Below are 19,484 nucleotides of genomic sequence, written 5' to 3' on the forward strand. Positions count from 1 at the left end.
TACACTATTTTTTCCTATCTGTACATATCTACAATAAAGTTTAATTTATAGTAAGGCATAGTAAGAGATGAACAACAATAATAGTAAAAGAGAACAATTATAACAATATAGTAATAAAAGTTATTTAAAACTTAAAGTTTAAAACATTTTTTATTTGTGCTACTAGGGCTTGGACAGGGGCTCACACCTGTAAGGCAAGTGCTCTACCACTGAGTAATCCCCTGTTCTTTTAAAAAAATTTTTTTTTTCATCACTAAGTTGCTCCTTTTGGTCTCAAATTTGTGATCCTCCTACCTTAGCCTCCCAAGTAACTGGAATTACAAGTGTGTGTCAACTATGCCTGGCAAAACAGATGCATTTTTTTTTATTTCTAGAATTTTCTATATAATATTTTGGATCACTGTTGACTCTGCTGTTGACTCTGGGTAACTAAAACTGTGGAAAGTGAAACTGTGGATAAAGGGCTATGGTATATACTTATTGATATATTGTAGAATTTTTAATGGCATACTTTATTCTTATATACTGTATCTTAATATAAGAGGCTCAAGTTTTCATTCATATTGTAAGTTAAAATTGTAAGATTTTAAGATATGTTATGTAAGTTAAGTTTCTTCTGTTAGTATATTTGTTTTTCTAATCTTCGTCTCTGGGTATTCTCTTTTCCCTAAATGGTTATTCATGTGGTGCAATTTTTGATTGGGCAACAGCTATGGATTAATTATCCAAATTTTCTAAATTAGAATTAATTTGTATTTCTAAATGCTTTAGTTAATTTGTGTTTATTTCTTTGATGTGGGGGTAGGAAGAAGGAGTGGTAATCTAGATGTCCAGATGTATCAATTTAGATGTCTAATATCAGTCCAGATGTCCAGATGTCTAGACAGAGATTTGTGATCACTTATTGAAATAACAATGAGTAAATTCTACTGAGGCCCTAAGCAATTTAGTGAGCCCCTCTCTCAAAAATAAAAAAGGGGGCTGGGTTGTGGCTCAGCTTGTCTGGCATGTGTGAGGCACTGGGTTTGATCCTCAACACCATATAAAAACAAAATAAAGGTATTGTCCACACACAACTAAAATAAATAAATAAATAAATAGTGCTGGGGGATATGGCTCAGTGGTAAAGCACCCCTGTGTGAAATCCTTGGCACTAAATTATTTACAAACAAACAAATAAATATTCCTTGCGTTCCAGTAATAGGAAACAGTGCATAATAGTCAAATTACCTGATTCTGAGATACTTTTTGTGATTAATATAAGAATTGATTTTTTTTTTTTTAGTGTACTTAAACATCTAAAAACACTGAAAAAATAATCCAGTCAATATATGGGCAAAGGAAGTAAACAGACACTTCTCAAAAGAAGAAATACAATGGTCAACAAATATATGAAAAATGTTCAACATCTCTAGCAATTAGAGAAATGCAAATTAAATCAACACTGAGATTTCTTCTAGTCAGAATGGCAATTATCAAAAATACAAGTAACAATAAATGTTGGTGAGGATATAGGGAATAAGATATACATTTTTGGTGGAACTGCAAATTGATGTACCACTCTGGAAAGCAAAATGGTTTCAAAAATCTAGGAATGGAACCATCATATGACCCAGCTATCTCCCTCCTCAGTATATATCCAAAGAAATTAAAATCAGCATACTCAGTGATACATCCACATTGGTGTTTAAGGCAGCACAATTTGCAATAGCCAAGCTATGGAACCAACGTAGGTGCCATTTAAGAGAAGAATGGATAAAGAAAATGTAGGTACATATACCCAGCAGAGTATTACTCAGCCATAAAGAAAAATGACTTTGTGGTATTTACTGGTAAATGGATGAAACTGGAGACTATCATGCTAAATGAAATAAGCCTGTCCTAAAAAGTCAAGGGTCAATTTTTTTTTCTTTTAATATAGGAAAACTAATCCAAAACAAGGGGGTGGGGAATAGAGGAAAGATCAGTGAAGTAGACAAAGGGGAATGAAGAGAAGGGAAGAGGAATGGGATAGGAAAGACAGTTGAATGAATTTGATCCAACATACCTATGTACATATAGGAATATACCACAGTGAATCTCACCTTCATGTATATCCATAAGACATTAAATTAAAAAAGGAAAAGCTATAAGTAAATCACAGTAAGATCATGAAATTACATTTGATTATATTCTGGCTCTCTTTTTAAAGTAGATATTTTCTTTACATTCTAGTAATAGGGAGTAGTCTATTATAGTCAAGTTACCTGACTCTGAGCTACTTTTTGTGATTAATGTAAAAATTGTATTTTTTAGCAGTATTTGGCATGTAAAAGAAAAAGAGACCTTTGGATTTTAAAAGCTTTCTCTTAAGCTGCCTTAATCTTATTCAATGAGATGTCTGATATGTTTAAAAAAAAAAATCCATTGTCAGTTTTTATAGTTGCAAAGGAATTTTTGGTTAAAATAAAGACTATTTACAAAACAAACATTCTAAATAGAATTGCTTTGAGATGTTCATTATTGATTTTGTATATTGTTTTGGAGGTTTTAGGAAATGCTGTAGAAAGGAAATAATGTCAATATTTGAAAAATTATAAAATTATCTCTTTGTGCTCATAGTATAATTGTATATCTAGAAAACCCTAGTAAATAACTACTAGGATTAGTTGGGCATGGTGATGCATTCCTGTAATCCCAGTGGTTCAGGAGGCTGAGGCAGGAGGATCACAAATTGAAAGCTAGCCTTAGCAATTTACTGACACCCTGGCTCAAAAAAATAAAAAAACAAACACAAACCCCCTGGGAGTGGGGCTGGGGTTGTGGTTCAGAGGTATGCTACTCGCCTAGCATGCGTGAGGCACTGGGTTTGATCCTTAAAAATAAAATAAAGATATTGTGTCCACCTATAACTAAAAAAAGAAAAAAAAAAAGGGGGCGCTGGGAGTGTGATTCAGTTGTTAAGTGCCCCTGAGTTCAATCTCTGGCACCAGAAAACAAACTACTGTGATTAATGAGAGAATTTGTTAAGATTATTAAATCTAAGATAAATACACAAAAATAAGTAACTTTGCTCTGCCATAAAAATAACTTGGTAGAAGAAAAACAGGAAAAGTGTTACCTTGATGACAGCAACAGAAATTACAAAATACTAAGAAATAAATTTAATAAAAAAGTTATAGGAAGAAAATTATATTACTGAATGGCATGAAAAAAATTTGTCGTGAAGAAATCTGTCCATTTAACAAACATTTGTTAGATCCCTATGTGCCCTAAGACTTTGTTCCTGGTGGAGGGAACATCTGTCTTAAAAAGCATACAAAGCCTTGCTGTCACAAATCTCACATACTTTTGAAAGAATCAGATAGTACACAAATGCATAAATAATGAAGCATCTGGTAGAATTTAGTGCTCTAAAATTGAGGTAATATGGTAAGAGAGTGATATTATACTGGATGGTTAGGAAAATTTTTTTGGGGAAATTGATAATTAAGTTCAAGCCAGATACAATTAAAATCTGGGGGAACAGCCTTCAAGGGATTGCTAATGCAGGCCTTTAAGATGAGAATGAGCTTTCAGGTACAATAAGGAAGACAGAAGTGGTGAGATGAAGTGAATGTGGGTGAAAGTTGTAGGAGATAAGATCAAACAATTTCTGTGGTGAAAAATTTGGATATATTTAATGGCAGTAAGAAAGTAGTTTGTAGAAAGGGTTTGGAAGCAATATACAACTTGATGTGATTTATGCTTGTAAAGATCATTTAGAGTTAAAGAGTAGAAACAGGAAGCCCAGTGGGCAGGCTGTTTTAATATATTATAATAATTTATGCTACCTTAGAGTGGATATGAAGGAAATTAGAGAGAGGTGGGCTGTTTTGGAAATAGGACTTGCAAGTGTATTGGATGTTGAAGGAACATGAGTAATCAACAACTCCTAAATTTTTGGAAAATTCACATATCAAGTTCTTTTTTTTTTTTTAAAGAGAGAGAGAACTTTTTAATATTTATTTTTTAGTTTTGGGTGGACACAACATCTTTATTTTATTTTTATGTGGTGCTGAGGATCGAACCCAGCACCCTATGCATGCCAGGCAAGTGCGTTACCGCTTGAGCCACATCCCCAGCCTGCATAATTTTTCTCTTACTGTTAAGGACATGCAAATTGAAGTAATTGTTAAAGATTGCATCTCATCCATCCTATTGACAATTTTTAAGTTGATAATACTACTGTTGGAAGGGGTTTGTGTTCACTCATATGTTAATGAAGGACAACAGAAATTCTTACAGTGATATTGGAGAATAATCCTATGGTAATTAGAATGCATCATGTATTGTAAAATTCAGCAAACATATTCCTGTAAACATAGCTAACTGAAATATGCACTAGCATTTGGGAACTGTATATAAAGATAAATATTATGGCACTGTTTGAAGTGGCACAGATTCAAAGGTGTATGAATGTCTTTCAGTGGAGGCATTATTAAGTAGTCATTTAGATCATAAACTGTAATTTAACCTTTCAAAAGAATGTGTTAGATATTCGCTAATTTACTTAGAAGGACTTTCTCAATTCATTGTTGAATAATATACAGGGAAGTGTCTGTAATTACTGTTTTAGTAAAATCAACACCCACAAAATTCTCCCTGTATTTATGTAAACCTAGAAGTATATATGTATTTGTATATGATTATTTGAGTATAGAAAAAGACATGAAAGTGTACATAGAAGGTCATTAATGCTAAAGTAGAAGTAGAGGGGAGAAAAGAAAAATACCTTTAAAAGGTGTCTATAACAAAAGCACTATGTATAACATGATTCATTTAACTAAAATATGTGTGTACATTTATATATGTAGAGAAATAAGTGAAAAGTTAGTCACCAACACATTACCCACTATTATTTTATGTTGATGAGATTTCAGGTTATTTCTTACATTTTTCATTGTTATTTGAACTTCTCAGTAATCAGATAGGAAAAATAAGCTACTTTTTTATTGTGTAAATTGAAGAATGCAAAATGCTAGTATTTTTTCCCCTTTGGTTTTGCAGTTGTGCTATATTGACTCCCAAACTGATGGTGGAATTCCTTCTTACTGTTTTGCTTTAATGGTGATGTTTTTTCTGCAACAAAGAAAACCCCCTCTTCTTCCTTGCTTACTTGGAAGTTGGGTAAGCCTTAGTTTGTGACATTTATGTGCATGTATGTGGATAGTTTGCTCTTTGCACAGTGCTCTGATCAAATATTTTAAGCTGGAATTCTGGTTTGTCTGTTTGTCCATCTTTTTATTTTTTATTTTTAATAATTTTTCCACTACCAATTTGGAATGCCTTTTTATATAGATTGAAGGCTTTGACCCAAAAAGAATGGATGACTTTCAGCTGAAGGGCATAGTAGAAGAGAAGTTTGTGAAGTGGGAATATAATTCAAGTAGTGCAACTGAGAAAAACTCAATTGCTGAGGAAAACAAAGCTAAGGCAGACCAACCAAAAGATGATACCAAGAAGACAGAAACAGACAACCAAAGTAATGCCATGAAGGAAAAACATGGCAAAGTAAGCTGTTTTTGTTTTTTGTTTTTGGCTTTTCTATCTGTAGAATTTGTGATGCCTTCAATTGAAGCTATTTGAATAGTAGATTCACTGACCTTGAGCAAGCCTCTTGGCCTCATTTTCCTCATCTATAAAGTGAGGGGTTGATCTGGTTTAGTTTTTTAGTACCAAGATTCTCTAATAATTATACCTCATTTTGGAAGACTTTGTATTGTTTGAATCATGTTATTGTCAAGGTTAATCTATGTATCTTTTTCGTTTAAACAAAGAAAATTTCCTTTAGTAGTTTGGCTCTGACCAAAAACTTCAATATATGGGAATTTTGCTGTCAGATTGGGGGGAGAAATAAGCTTTTGGAGAAATAATCCCCTTTGCTTTATGAGGGGGTGGCTTGCTTATTTAATCATTCAACTTTCATTTATTAAGGACCTACTATGTGCCAGGCATTATCTTGAGTGCTAGAGAACCAAAGGTAAACATACATGGATTGTGTTTTCCAAAAGTCTGGATCTACAATCTCTGAATTTTGGGCTTCTCAGTAGAGCATTATTACAGAAGTTTGAATATTTCTGGAAATTATTGCTCTAACTATACTGAATAATTTATGGTTCCCTTGATCTACTTCTTTATCTATTCATCTCTTCCACTTCTAATCTCTCCTCAAACCACCAGTATTCTCAGTTCCTTATGTCACTGAGAAAACCGAAGCAATCAGAAGAGAACTTCTACACACTCACATATTCTGCCTTGCTGCCTGCTTTCATAAAGGAACTTCCAATGCTTTAGTCTAGTGTATTCAATTCTGTATCTTGTTTTTGAAAAAAAAAAATCAAACTTTTTTTTAGTTGTTGATGGGCCTTTATTTTATTTATTTATATGTGGTGCTGAGGATTGAACTCAGAGCCTCACACATGCCAGGCAAGCACTCTACAACTGAGCCACAACCCCAGGTCCCCCATATTTTCTTTATTCCAAAATATTACTTCAGCAGTTGGTCTCTTTCCCTCCTAAATTACCAGTTTTCAATTCTCTATTAAACCACACATGCTTTTAATTCTGCCATTTTAAAGAAAAATCTTGGCACCATTCTCCCTAGCTATTCTGTTGCTCCTCTTTGCCGTAAAACCTCTTGGAAGAATTTTCTGTATTCAATATTTCCAATTTTTCTTTCTCCCTAACTTATTAGTCTGCCAGAATTCAGATCATTAATATCAGTCCTCTTCACATTTCTAATTCAATGGTCATTTTCTCAATTTTTAGCTTTTTTATACTTAGTAGCAACATTTGCCAGTTGATTTATCTCCTTCTCAGAAAAATTTCCTTTGGCTTTCCAGGCACCACACCTGTAGCTGGTTATTCCTTTTTAGTCTCCTTTGCTTGTTCCTCCTTCTTGAGGTTTTTAATGTTGGAGTGCTACAGGGCTTGGTCCATGGTCCCTTTTTTCCCCGTGTGTATATACTTCTGGTATAATCATATCCAGTCCTTGGATTTTAAATACCATCTGTATAATGATGACTCCTAAATTTTAAATCTCTAGCTGGATCTCTCAAACTTCATAATTGTTCATCCAACTGCTCATTTAGTGTGTCTGCTTAGGTGTCTTAAATTTAATGTGTCTAAGATGAACTCCTATTCATCTCCTTAAATTTGTTCCTTATGCAGGTTTCCCAACTCAGTTGATGGTACTCTATCCTTTCAATTGAAACTTTGGAGTGTTGGACATGCTGGCGCACTCCTGTAATCCCAGTGATTCAGGAGGCAGAGACAGGAGGATTGCAAGTTCAAGACCTGCCTCAGTAACTTCACGGGGCCCTAGTGAGACCCAATGTCAAAATAAAAAATAAAATGGGGTGGGGATATAGCTTAGTAGTAAAAGCATACATGCCATAGCACAAAACAAACCAAACAAGAAAACCTTGAAGTCACTCCTCTCTTCCTTTCTTACCCCTATCTAATCTGTTAGGAAATCCTGTCATCTCTACTTGGAAATATATTGAGAATTTGATCTCCTGTCACCTCTTCCACTTTACCTTCCTGGTTGTAGCCATCATGATTTCTGGCCTGGATTACTGCTGTAGTTTCCTAACAGATTTCCCTGCAATCTACCCTTTTTCCTTTTTCTAGACACAAAAATTCTGAATGGTGATTCTAAAACATTAAGTGAGGCTAGACGCAGTGGCACATGCGTGTAATCCCAGCGGCTTGGGAAGCTGAGACAGGAGGATCCCAAGTTCAAAGCCAGCCTCAGCAACAGTGAGGAGCTAAGCAACTTAAATAGGGCTTGGGATGTGGTTCAGTGGTCAAGTGCCCCTGGGTTCAATCCCTGGTACCCCCCCCCCCCAAAAGAAAACATTAAGTCAGGTCATACCCTTTCCACTATTCATACTAAAAATGCTTTAGTTGCTCCTTGTTTCATTTATAAGAAAAGGCAAACCATCCTTACTTGATAGCTCTTTGTTTTCTGCTACTACTCTTCCTCTTAATCTATCAAACCAACTTTCATGGTTTTCTTTTTTTCTTAAAAATATATATTTTTTAGTTGTAGGTGGACACAGTATCTTTATTTTTTAATAGAAGTTTATTTATTTTTTTTTAGAGAGAGAGAGAGAATTTTTTTTTAATATTTATTTTTTAGTTTTCAGCGGACACAACATCGTTGTTTGTATGTGGTGCTGAGGATCGAACCGGGCCGCACGCGTGCCAGGCGAGCGCACTACCGCTTGAGCCACATCCCCAGCCCAGTATCTTTATTTTTATGTGATGCTGAGGATCGAACTCAGTGCCTCATGTATGCTAGGTGAGCTCTCTACCACTGAGCTACAACTACAGCCTTCATGGTTTTCTTTTTAAAGATAGTCACACTTTTACTTTGTGTATTTTTATTCTATTTGTTCCTCATTCTTAGAACACTTTTCCCTTCTCATCAGATCATGCCTTCTCAACAGATCTGATTCTGACTATTCAACTTGACACGTATTGTGACATTCTCTTGCTCCCATGTTCCTATTCCTTTTATCTTTTTTTGGGGGGGGTATGGAGGATTGAACTCAGGGAAACTCAACCATTCAGCCACATCCCCAGTTCTATTTTGTATTTTATTTAGAGACAGGGTCCCACTCAGTTGCTTAGCATCTCACCATTGCTGAGGCTGGCTTTGAACTCATGACCCTCCTGCTTCAGGCTCCTGAGCCCCTGGGATTACAGGCGAGCGACACTGCACCCGGTCCTACTCTTTTTATCTTAACATTTCCCCCATAGCACTTAACTTCTTTTAAGTTACTAGTGTAATTTACTTAATAAGTACGTTTGTCCTTTCCTAGAAAGTAGACTCGATGAAATCAAGGATCTAGGTTTTTTTCCTAAGATATATTCTAAGTACCTAGTATATTGCCTGGTACATAGTCAGCACTCAACAAATAGTTGTAGAATTGAATGTGTGAATGGCTGTTCGATGCCATTATACTACATAGTGATACTTCTCACCAGTCATCATCTAGCTCTTTCATTTGGATTTCAGATATTACTTCTCTGTAATGACCTCTCATATTTAGATTCCTATCTTAGCATGTAGCCTAGCCTTTACTGTAATTGTTAAACTGACTCTCTATTCCTATTAGCCTATGAAGTAGGACCTCATCTTACCTGAGTGGCAGTATAGTATAATGATTCACAACATGGATTTAGTAGCCAGGTGGTCTTGAGTCAGATTCTTGCCCTATGGTATCTGATTCATAGAATTATATTATACTGTATGTGCAGCTCTTGTAAGCAGATTGGTTTTAGAGTGCATGGCAAGCATTATATATAAATGTGAGCTCTCATTATTTTATTCCAGGGAATAGTATGTTCTAAAGAAATGTGTCTGAATGAAGGAATTTTTTGAAAGTCAGGATATTTACTTAGATATATAAAGTAATTATTGCAATGAGTAGGCTGTAGTAGTTGTTATATAGCGGTTTGTTACCTTGCCTGTACATGAGAATCACATTAAGGGGCTTTAAAAATCCTAGTGTCTGGTCTAATAACCCAGATCAATTAGATTCTTGAGAGTGGGAATGGTATGGAATTTAGGCATTAGTGTACATTAATGGTCACTAGATGATTTTAATGTGCAGTCAAAATTGAGAGTCATTGATAATGCAAAGAAAACAAAATTCCTAGAAATCAGTAAACTGGGACTTAGACTGGTTGTTTTTGACAAATTACTACTTTATTTCTCAGTTTTTGAAAACATAATCTCTGAGGCCTATTCTAAGTGAAAAGTCATTGATTTTATAGTTTTGTGAAGCTTAAATGAAAAGTATTTTTTTTCTTTCAGTCTCCCTTAACATTGGAAACACCAAATCAGGTATCCCTGGGACAGTTATGGCTAGAGCTGCTAAAATTTTACACACTGGATTTTGCTTTGGAGGAATACGTCATATGTGTACGAATACAAGATATTTTAACAAGAGAGAACAAAAACTGGCCTAAAAGGCGAATAGCAATTGAAGGTGAGATGATGTATTGTACTTAATTTGGAGACTCCTTTTTTGGGGGGTGCCACTTATCATCTGATAAACTATTAAAAATTTTATCTCTTGGCTGAGGTAAAGAACAACTAATATTGACAAACAAGGTTCCATATCGTATCCCCCAACATTAATTTTACCTTGGCAAGAGATGAAAATTATTAATTGGTCCTGAAGTTTGAGAAATTTCCTTTAATGATATTGTGTAGGGAGGCATAGTGGCATAGCTTCTTTTTTCCCATACTTTTATCACTGAAAGTATAATTACTGAATTGACCTTCTCAATTATCCTCTTATTATTTTTCAATATTATCTTCACTCTTTTTCCTTCTAGATGTTTCTTTTATGGAAGAAACAAAGGAAAAGATGTTGCTATTGTTTTTCTTCAACTCAGTTTTCAGGAACCATTGTTTGGATTATATATTAGAAAAACCTTAGGAAAAAGTGCTCTGCTGACATTTAAATAGTTAAACTCCATTTGTATATATAGTTTGTTAATAGAGACTTAGTTTCTGATCATTTTCTTTTTTATTAGATCCATTTTCAGTCAAGAGGAATGTTGCACGGAGCTTAAACAGCCAACTTGTTTATGAATATGTTGTGGAGAGATTCAGGGCAGCTTATCGGTATTTTGCCTGTCCTCAGAGGAAGGGTGGAAATAAGACCACAGTGGAGTTCAAGAAAAAAGAGAAGGGGAAAGTAAGCAATAAGAAACCAGTGAAGTCTGATAATATGGCAACCAACTGTTGCAATCTGCTTGGGGAAAGCACAGAAAAAATAAATACAGAAAGAGGTCAACCTGATAAACATGATGAAATGGAAGGTACATCACAGAGATGTATTATTAACAATGACAATTTGTTGGTAAATGAAGTAGATTTGGCTAACCATGGACAGGAATCTTCATCTCTTTCTTCGGATGCCAATCAAGGCAGTGAATTGGAGCCAAAATCAATTAAGAAACAAAATGACTTAGCGCCTTTAGAAACTTGTTTAAAAAAGGAGCTCAGCCAATGTAATTGCATTGGGTTGCCTGACCCAGATGAATCTGTTGGAACAGACTGCAGATCAAATTTAGAAGCAGAAAGTTCACATCAGATTATATGCACCGACACATCTACTACCTCTTGCAACTGCAAAGCTACAGAAGTTGCTTCTGACCTTAATGATGATGATATCCTCCCCTCCCAGGAATTACATTATGTGTTCGATAAGTTTATTTTAACCTCTGGCAAGGTAAGATACAATTTGTAAACAATCTGTAAGATTTTGTGATATGACTTTGTCTTATCTTTCTTTTTCCTTTGTGGTACTGGGGATTGAATCCAGGGGCTTCATGCTCTATCCACTGAGCTATATCCCTACCCCTGACTTTATATTTATAGTTTTTAGGTTTAGAAGTATAAAAGTATCTTATACGGTAGTGACTATTGCTTGGGAATGATTTTGGTGTGTATTTGTCTTTTGCTTTCTGTACTTTTCCTATAATTGATTTTAAATTTTGTGTGTAAAGCACCAAGAGGTTTCAGCACTCTACTTGGTTTTCTTCACTTTATCATACATAAAAGTATTCATCATATGTTTTATGAAAATCAGCTTAGCACCATATATTTTGTTTTGCTTATTTCTATACACATGCTTATTTTTCTTCCAAAAAGAATGAAATTTTTAAAATTCTATCAGTATTCTATTTTAAAGTATGTGAGTTTGTGTGTGTGTGGGGGGTTATTTGTTAGAAGAGAGAACATAAATATACTAAAGGTTGAAGTAAACTAAGATCAGGAACCAAAAAAATGAAGAATTCAGATTCTATTTTTGCCATTGAGCACTTTTGGATTTTGTATTAACCCTTATAAATTATAGAGTCCTAACTTTTCTACTTTTATTTTTATTTATTTATTTTTCCAGTTCTGGGGATCAAACATGGCCATGCACATGCTGGGCACGTTCTCTACCACAGAACTATATCCCAAGCCCATCTTTCTACTTTTAAAATGGAAGAATTTGAGCTTTAACATTTGAAATTGTAGAAAATACTCAAGTGAACTAGGCTTGGTGTGGTCATGCCTAAAATTCCAGCTACTTGGGAGGCTGAGGCAGAAGCAGCTCGAGTTTGAGGTCAACCTGGATAATTTATTGAGATCCTGTCTGAAAATAAAAAATAAGAAAGGGAAATGATATAACTCAGTGGTAGAGTGCCCCTAGTTCTAGTCCCCAGTATTGCAAAACAAACAAATGAACAAAATCAACAATGACCCGGTAGTAGAAAATAAGCAATAAGAACTTTATTAATAAAACTTTAGCTAAGTCACATTGCTTTAAGTACAATACATATAACTGAAATATCATTATAAGCTTCCAGAATGAAAAATGATAATTTAAAGCACATGTAAGCCAAATAGAATATTTAAAAAACTAGAATGTCATTCAGTTTTATTGTTTTATCAGTAATTATTTATGGACAAGCTTAAGATTTTTAACATAATTACTTAGCAGTATTTTTTTTTAAATTTTTTTTCGAGTTGTAGATGGACAAATACCTTTATTTTGTTTATTTATTGTTACATGGTTCTGAGGATCGAACCCAGGGGCCCATACATGCTGCACAAGCACTATACTGCTGAGTCACAACCTCAGCCATAAGCAGTATGTTTTAAAAGTCTGTTTTATTGAGATAAGATGGCTGGGGTTGTAACTCAGTGGTAGAGCACTTGCCTAGCATGTATGAGGCACTGGGTTCAATCCTTAGCATCACATTAGAATAAATAAAATAAAGGTATTGTGTCCATCTACAAAAAAAAAAAAAAAAAAAAAAAAAATTGCAGGGCTGGGGTCATGGCTTAGTGGTAGAAGGCTTGCCTAGCATGTGTGAGACCCTGGGTTTGATTCTCAGCACCTCATATAAATAAGTAAAATAAAGGTCCATCAACAACTAATAAAAATATATTTTTTAAAAGATTGATATTTAAAAAGCTATATATGTTTAATGTATACAACTTGATGTTTGGAAGTTAAGTATATATCTATGAAATCATCACTATTAATACCACATATCTATCCATCATCTCCAAAAGCCTACTGCCTCCTTTTGTGGAAAGAGAACTTAATGTGAGATCTATTGTCTAGCAAAATTTTAAGAATATAGTAAAGCATTGTTAATCATAGGCCTAAGGTTATGTGTAACAGATATCCAGAATTTAGTTATTTTGAATAAATGTAGTTTTGTACCCTTCATCCAACATCTTCTCATTTCTTCCTTCCTCTAAGCAGTATTTCTTCATTCTATATAAGAATATATTTGTTGGATTTTATCTCAGTTTCAGTATTTAGGGCATATGAACTATTGAAAGAATGAAATAAATGACAAGATTTTTAGAAAAATAATCTCTTAATTATATAACTACAATGTATTTCTTGTATTTTATATTTTTTTCCCCTAAAATTTACCTATTTCAATAAGGAGTACTGTTTCTCCCATTTTAATTTTTATTAGTTATCTGTAAAATTTTAAAAGAATTTCCCTTGCATATGTCATTTAAAAAAACGAATGCTTTGAAAAGCAGTTAAAGAGGGCTGGGGATGTGGCTCAAGCAGTAGCGCACTCGACTGGCATGCGTGCGGCCCGGGTTCGAGCCTCAGCACCACATACCAACAAAGATGTTGTGTCCGCTGAGAACTAAAAAATAAATATTAAAAAATTCTCTCTCTCTCTCGCTCTCTCTCTCTCTCTCTTTAAAAAAAAAAAAAAAGCAGTTAAAGGTTCCTGGAGTACTTTTAATTAGCCCACAGTATATTATTCCTGTAGAGGTGTATATAGTTTGTTCTGTATAATTTGCCTCAGAGCTTGTGGCTATGTAAATGTCCAGGCTAACACTGGAGGAAGACACTAATTTTAGAGTCTAGATGTGTCACAATAAAAGAGTAGTGGTCTTCCTTAACCATGAATTTTATTCAACTAGTTGGCATAAATTCTGATGTTTTAACCACACCTGGTGGTCCTCTGGAATATATTTAAAATGGAGCTACAGGGTTTGAAGTTCAGTTTGTAGCTATTTAATACTTCTTTATTTATGGAGCTAATTTATTTTTCAATTCTAGTCCTGCAATCAGGACACAGAACTGGCTAAGTGAGAGTTCTGTGATTAATTGATTCTGAAGATGGAAAAATGTTTGGAGTGATTTGAAAGGTGCAGTTTAAAATTTATTAACTACTTTGTTAGATATTGGTAAATTAAAAATATAATGCATTTATTTCCCTTTGGGAGCTAATCAAGCTATTTCACTTAGCCATTCCTTTTGTATTTCCTGTTATTTTCTTCATCTTACATCCTCAAGTGAATTTGTTATTGATAAATATTTTAGTGGAGGAAAAAGTGGTTTGCTCAGAATAGTTTTTGTGATTGCATTTTACTAAATTTTGTTTTTAAATCTCCAAAAGGCACAGTTTATCAGAACTGAATTATCTAAAAGATTATTTTTGGATTGCTAAGCGATGAAGTGCCTCAAAAGGCACTTATTAGATTATTTTCTTACCTTTGTATAGCCGCCAACGATAGTATGCAGCATCTGCAAAAAGGATGGTCATTCAAAAAATGATTGCCCAGAGGATTTCAGGAAAATTGATCTAAAACCTCTACCACCAATGACAAACCGATTTCGGGAAATACTTGATTTAGTATGTAAAAGGTGTTTTGGTAAGTATTTTATTACTGTATCTACTGGGACTACATTCTTTCTTGGATGTTAACTTTTCTAATTAAAGGACAATTTGCTTTTTTTTTGGGGGGGGTAGGGGTTTTTGAATAGTGTAGAGACTAAGTATAGATATTTACCAAATGCCTACTATGTTCAGGGTAATGTGGTAAATGCCAGAAGGAATTTAATTGCTCTCATATGTATTAATTTTAAGAAACTTAGACTGTGGATTTGCTACACCTATGTGGGGCTATTCAACCTTAAATCAGTTAAAATAAAATTAAGTTCCTCAGTTACACTGGACACATCTGAAGCACTCGGTAGGTACACGTGGTTAGAGGCTACTGCATTGGACAGTCTAAATAAAAAACATTTCTGTACTTTCAGTGCTGTGGAATGGTGCTGCCCCTACATGAATGTATAAGACACGTATATAAATTGCCATAATTGGAATTAGAATGTTATATGCTATAGTAGTAGTAAAAAAAAAATGCAGTGCACACCCAATTAATTTTAACTGAGGTGTATCAGAACAATTCGAATTAATGATGTGGTATTTGAGATGAACCTTCCTCTTCATTTGCAAACATAGAGGATCATGCATAATAACCTAACATGCACAGTTTGGGAGGATAATTGCTTTTTATTTGGTAGAGTATGAGAAAGGCCTAGAGAGAAATGTTTATAAAGACATTCTGGGGAGAGTCTTGCATACCTCTATTCACCAAACATTTATGCATTGCTTGCTGTATTCAGGTAAGATAAGATTTCTGATGTCATAACATGACATTGTAATTCCCCAGTGTAATTCCTCTCTCTTACCCTTTCCTGTTCCTACTTACTGCCTGGCAGTCACTTAACTGCTTCTATCACTTAACTATAGATTAGTTTGTATTTTCTAGAGTTCTGTGTAAATGCAGTTACACAGAATGTGTTCATTTGTTGGGGGAAGGTTTGACTTCCTTCACTCAGAGTAATTGTTTGAGATTCATTTATGCTGTTATGTGTGTCAGTGATTAATTTCTTTTTATTGGTGAGTAAGTAATCTTCCATTGTATGGACGTGTTACAGTTTGTTTATCTACTTGCTTATTATTAATCAATATTTTGCTTATTTCTAAATTTTGGCTATTACAAATAAATCTGACATACACATTCAGATTATGTGTTTTGGTATAAACATATGCTAGTTTTTTCCTTATGTAAATATTTGAGTGGAATGATTAGATCATGGTACTATAAAAGTTTTATTAAGGTACAATTCATAACATTTATTTTTATTATTTTTCTCTCACTGTGGACTCACAGATATTTTATACTTTGGAATATAATCCAATACTGATTTATTTTTATTATTAAATGAATTCTAGCTTTGGCTAGAATTTGGGAGCTCTTTTGGCAACTGTGACCCTTTGATGTGCCCTCATCAGTGTGTGGTTTGTTTGTTTTTTAGCCCTTCCTTACTTCCTGTTACTACAAGATGCTCCAGGATCATCATGTATGTTTTCTGACGTAGTCTTAAAATTTCTCCAAGGAGCCCTGGTTCTTTATATGGGAGAATGGTATTAGGAACTGAGATCTGAACACTAGCTGTTCTTGATTCTACTGGAATGTTTTTGCTTTCAGGACTTCTTACAGGAAGAAAATAACAAATAACTCATTTATTTGTACTTATCTATAAATATTTCTGTATGTGATCATCTTATCTATGTTTAAGCTAAACACAACTCCATACTAATATCCAACTTTGAACCATTACCACATGACTCATTCTAACCTCTTCTCTTTGCTTATCTGTAAACTCCCATTCCAGTAATGAGAAAGCTGGTTCCCACCATCTACTACCTGTTTAATTGTAGCATTTCAGTATACTTGTATAGCAGCATCAGAACTGTTAAAGCACTTATATTCCCATGGGAAACTTCATCAGTTAGAATACAGTGCTTCTCGTAGTTCCCTTTGACCTTAATTTTACAGATTCCGCTATTTTCAAAGTTACTTAGGCCCAGCACCACCTTTTTCCCATTCTGTTGAATGAAGTTGTATTGTACATTTATAATACAGTTAGATTCTTTTGTCACAGTCTATATTCCATCCTGAATGCCTCGACCTTTTCTATGATTTTGAAATATTTGCATACTTTAAGGATCATTCTGTGTTGCAAAGTTCTATGGGTTTTGACAAATGCATTATGTTAGTCATTTCCTCTCATTGTAATAAATAACAGAGAAGTTATCTCATAAGAGAAAAGGTTTATTTTTGGTTTACAATGTTAGAGGTTTTAATCTAGGGTTGGTTAACCCTTGGACTTTGGGCCTTTGATGAGATAGCACTCCATGGTGGAACCACATGGCATGACAAAACTGTTTACCTCAAAACTGCTATGCAAAAGAAGAGGAGGGTATAGGGTCAGAATAGGCCCTTTTAGTGCATGCCCCAAAGACTGGAAAACTCCCATCACAATAGATCCTACCTCTTAAAGGTTCCATTAATCCAAGTTAGCACCATGGGTTGGGGACCAAACTTATAGCATATGGGTCTTTGGGAGACACTTACTTGGACTATAGCATTCATTATGTCATGTATCTACCATTATAATAATAGAATAGTTCTACTGCCTTAAAACACACACACACACACACACACACACACACACACCACACACACACACACACACACACACACACACGGGCTGGGGTTGTGGCTAGGTGGTAGAGCACTTGCTTAGCACATGTGAGGCACTGGGTTGATCCTCAGCACCACATAAAAATAAATAAATAAAATAAAGATATTTATCTACAACTAAAAATATTAAACACACATACCCTGCATTTCATCTCTTCTGCTCTCTCCCATATCTATTGTTGCTATATTTGTTTTTTTTAAAAAAACTGAATATTAGTTTAATTTCATTATAGCAAAATTTTGATAAATTATTGCATTGTTCCTGTATTATGTTTTGGGGATATCTTGAAGTAGAGATGGGAAAGAAAGAAGGAAAAAGAAAAAACTTTGGTCTTAAGGAATGTATAGTCCTATTGGAAAATAGGATATAAATGGAATAACTAGAAAATTCAAAGGACAGTATAAAATCAGGTGTTACATTATGTCAAGCAATTTGGAGAACTAAATAAATTGAATCAAAACAAGGACAGGTCTTTAAGGCTGTGGTTTGGCAGAGTAGTTTATAGAGAAGATTTGAGTCTTGACCAGACATTTAAGGAAATTGTTAGATTTGAGTGGACCAGATGCCTAGGATAGCAGTATGAATACAGGAGGGAAAAACAAGCATGGATATGGAAGGGGAGTGGAATGTCTGGGAAAAATAAGATAGCATTAAATCATTTGAAAAATTAAATATATTTTATATATTTGTAGGTATCTCATAGTGAAAACAATTGTGTGAAATGTAAACAGGTCTTGTAAAAATTATCTTTTGCTGCTCCACTGCCCCTTCTCTAGTAACATTTATGGTTCAAAGTCAGAAGAGTTAACAAATAATGAAATGGTAAGTATAATTTTTAGGAAAAATACTTGAAGATATTTTCAGATTCTATTTTTACTTTTTCTATTTCTCTCTCCTCCCCATTTTCAAACCTAGATGAGTTATCACCACCTTTCTCTGAACAACACAACAGGGAGCAAATTTTAATTGGCTTGGAAAAGTTTATTCAAAAAGAATATGATGGTATGTCATATGTAAAAATTGATTGTTTTGTTACTGTGGCCATGTGGTCTTGGGTTTCATTCATTTATTTAAAAAAATGTTTATTGAATGTTATGTGTTCTAATTTTTAGGGACACATTTCTAGTAAAAGAGGTGAAACTTGCTTTCATGAAGTATGTATTTCAGAGGGGAGACAGTCAACTAATAAAACTAAATAGTCAACTAAATATATTGTATCAGCAAATAGTATGTGTATTAAATGCAGGAGATAAAAGAAGTGATGGGTTACTATGGTAAGTTTCTTTGATAAGGTGGCATTTGAGTAGAATCCCTAACAATATGAAGGAGCAAGTTCTATGAATATTCAAAGAGAAAATATTGTATAGAGAAAGAGTAGTGAGTACAAACACCCAAGATTAGATTATATCTGTCATGGTTGAAGACCAAAAGTACAGTATAGTTGGAGTGGAGAATGTGAGGGAGACTGTAATAGAAAGATGAGGTCAGAGCCTAGGTATTGTTTCACGGATGTTAGTAATAGGACTTTGACTTTTATTTTGAGTACCTAATGAAAGGCTTTGGAGGCCTTCCAGGCTTTTAGCTGTTAAATGACATGGTCTGAGAGAATAGAACATAGGGCCTTAAGAGTAGAAGCAAGCAAACTGGGTGTGATGGTGTATGCCTGTAATTCCAGTGATATAGGAGGCTGAGGCAGGAGGATTGCAAGTTCAGGGACAGCCTCAGCAGTTTAGCAAGACCCTAAATAAAAATAAAATGCTGTGCATCTAACTCTGTGGTAAAATACTCCTGGGGTTCAATACCCAGTATCAAATACCAAAAAAAAAAAAAAGGCAAGCAAACATTTAGGAAAGTGATGCATAAGTCAAATGAAACATAATAGTGATTTGGAGAGGATGAGAAGTGGTTGGAAACTGGGGTATATTTTAAAGGTAGGGCCAACAGGATTTGCTGATGCATTTATCATAGGTGAGATATGAAAGAAAGAAAGAAGGAAATCAAGGACGATCTCAAGATTTATGCTGAGCAGTTGGGTGGTGCTATTTAATGAAATGGCAAAGACAG

The 19,484-nt window shown here is 34.4% G+C and overlaps 1 protein-coding gene across 7 annotated transcripts in view; it reads left to right on the forward strand.

Moving 5' to 3' along the window:
* The window catches only part of TUT4 (terminal uridylyl transferase 4), a 126,888-nt gene that overhangs the window by 64,819 nt on the left and 42,585 nt on the right, over positions 1-19,484 (forward strand). For 6 of the 7 annotated variants that reach the window (XM_081307134.1, XM_081307135.1, XM_081307136.1 and 3 more), the window contains exons 11-16: positions 5,029-5,148; positions 5,320-5,532; positions 9,848-10,022; positions 10,576-11,276; positions 14,584-14,734; positions 18,336-18,422. In XM_081307134.1, the coding sequence (XP_081163260.1) occupies positions 5,029-5,148; positions 5,320-5,532; positions 9,848-10,022; positions 10,576-11,276; positions 14,584-14,734; positions 18,336-18,422 (1,447 nt within the window). The remainder of the gene's footprint in view (positions 1-5,028; positions 5,149-5,319; positions 5,533-9,847; positions 10,023-10,575; positions 11,277-14,583; positions 14,735-18,335; positions 18,423-19,484) is intronic. The other variant, XM_081307140.1, reaches the window with a different exon arrangement.

The sequence above is a fragment of the Spermophilus citellus genome (genome assembly GCF_964194105.1).
Source record: "Spermophilus citellus genome assembly, chromosome: 9".
NCBI classification, from domain to species: domain Eukaryota; kingdom Metazoa; phylum Chordata; class Mammalia; order Rodentia; family Sciuridae; genus Spermophilus; species Spermophilus citellus.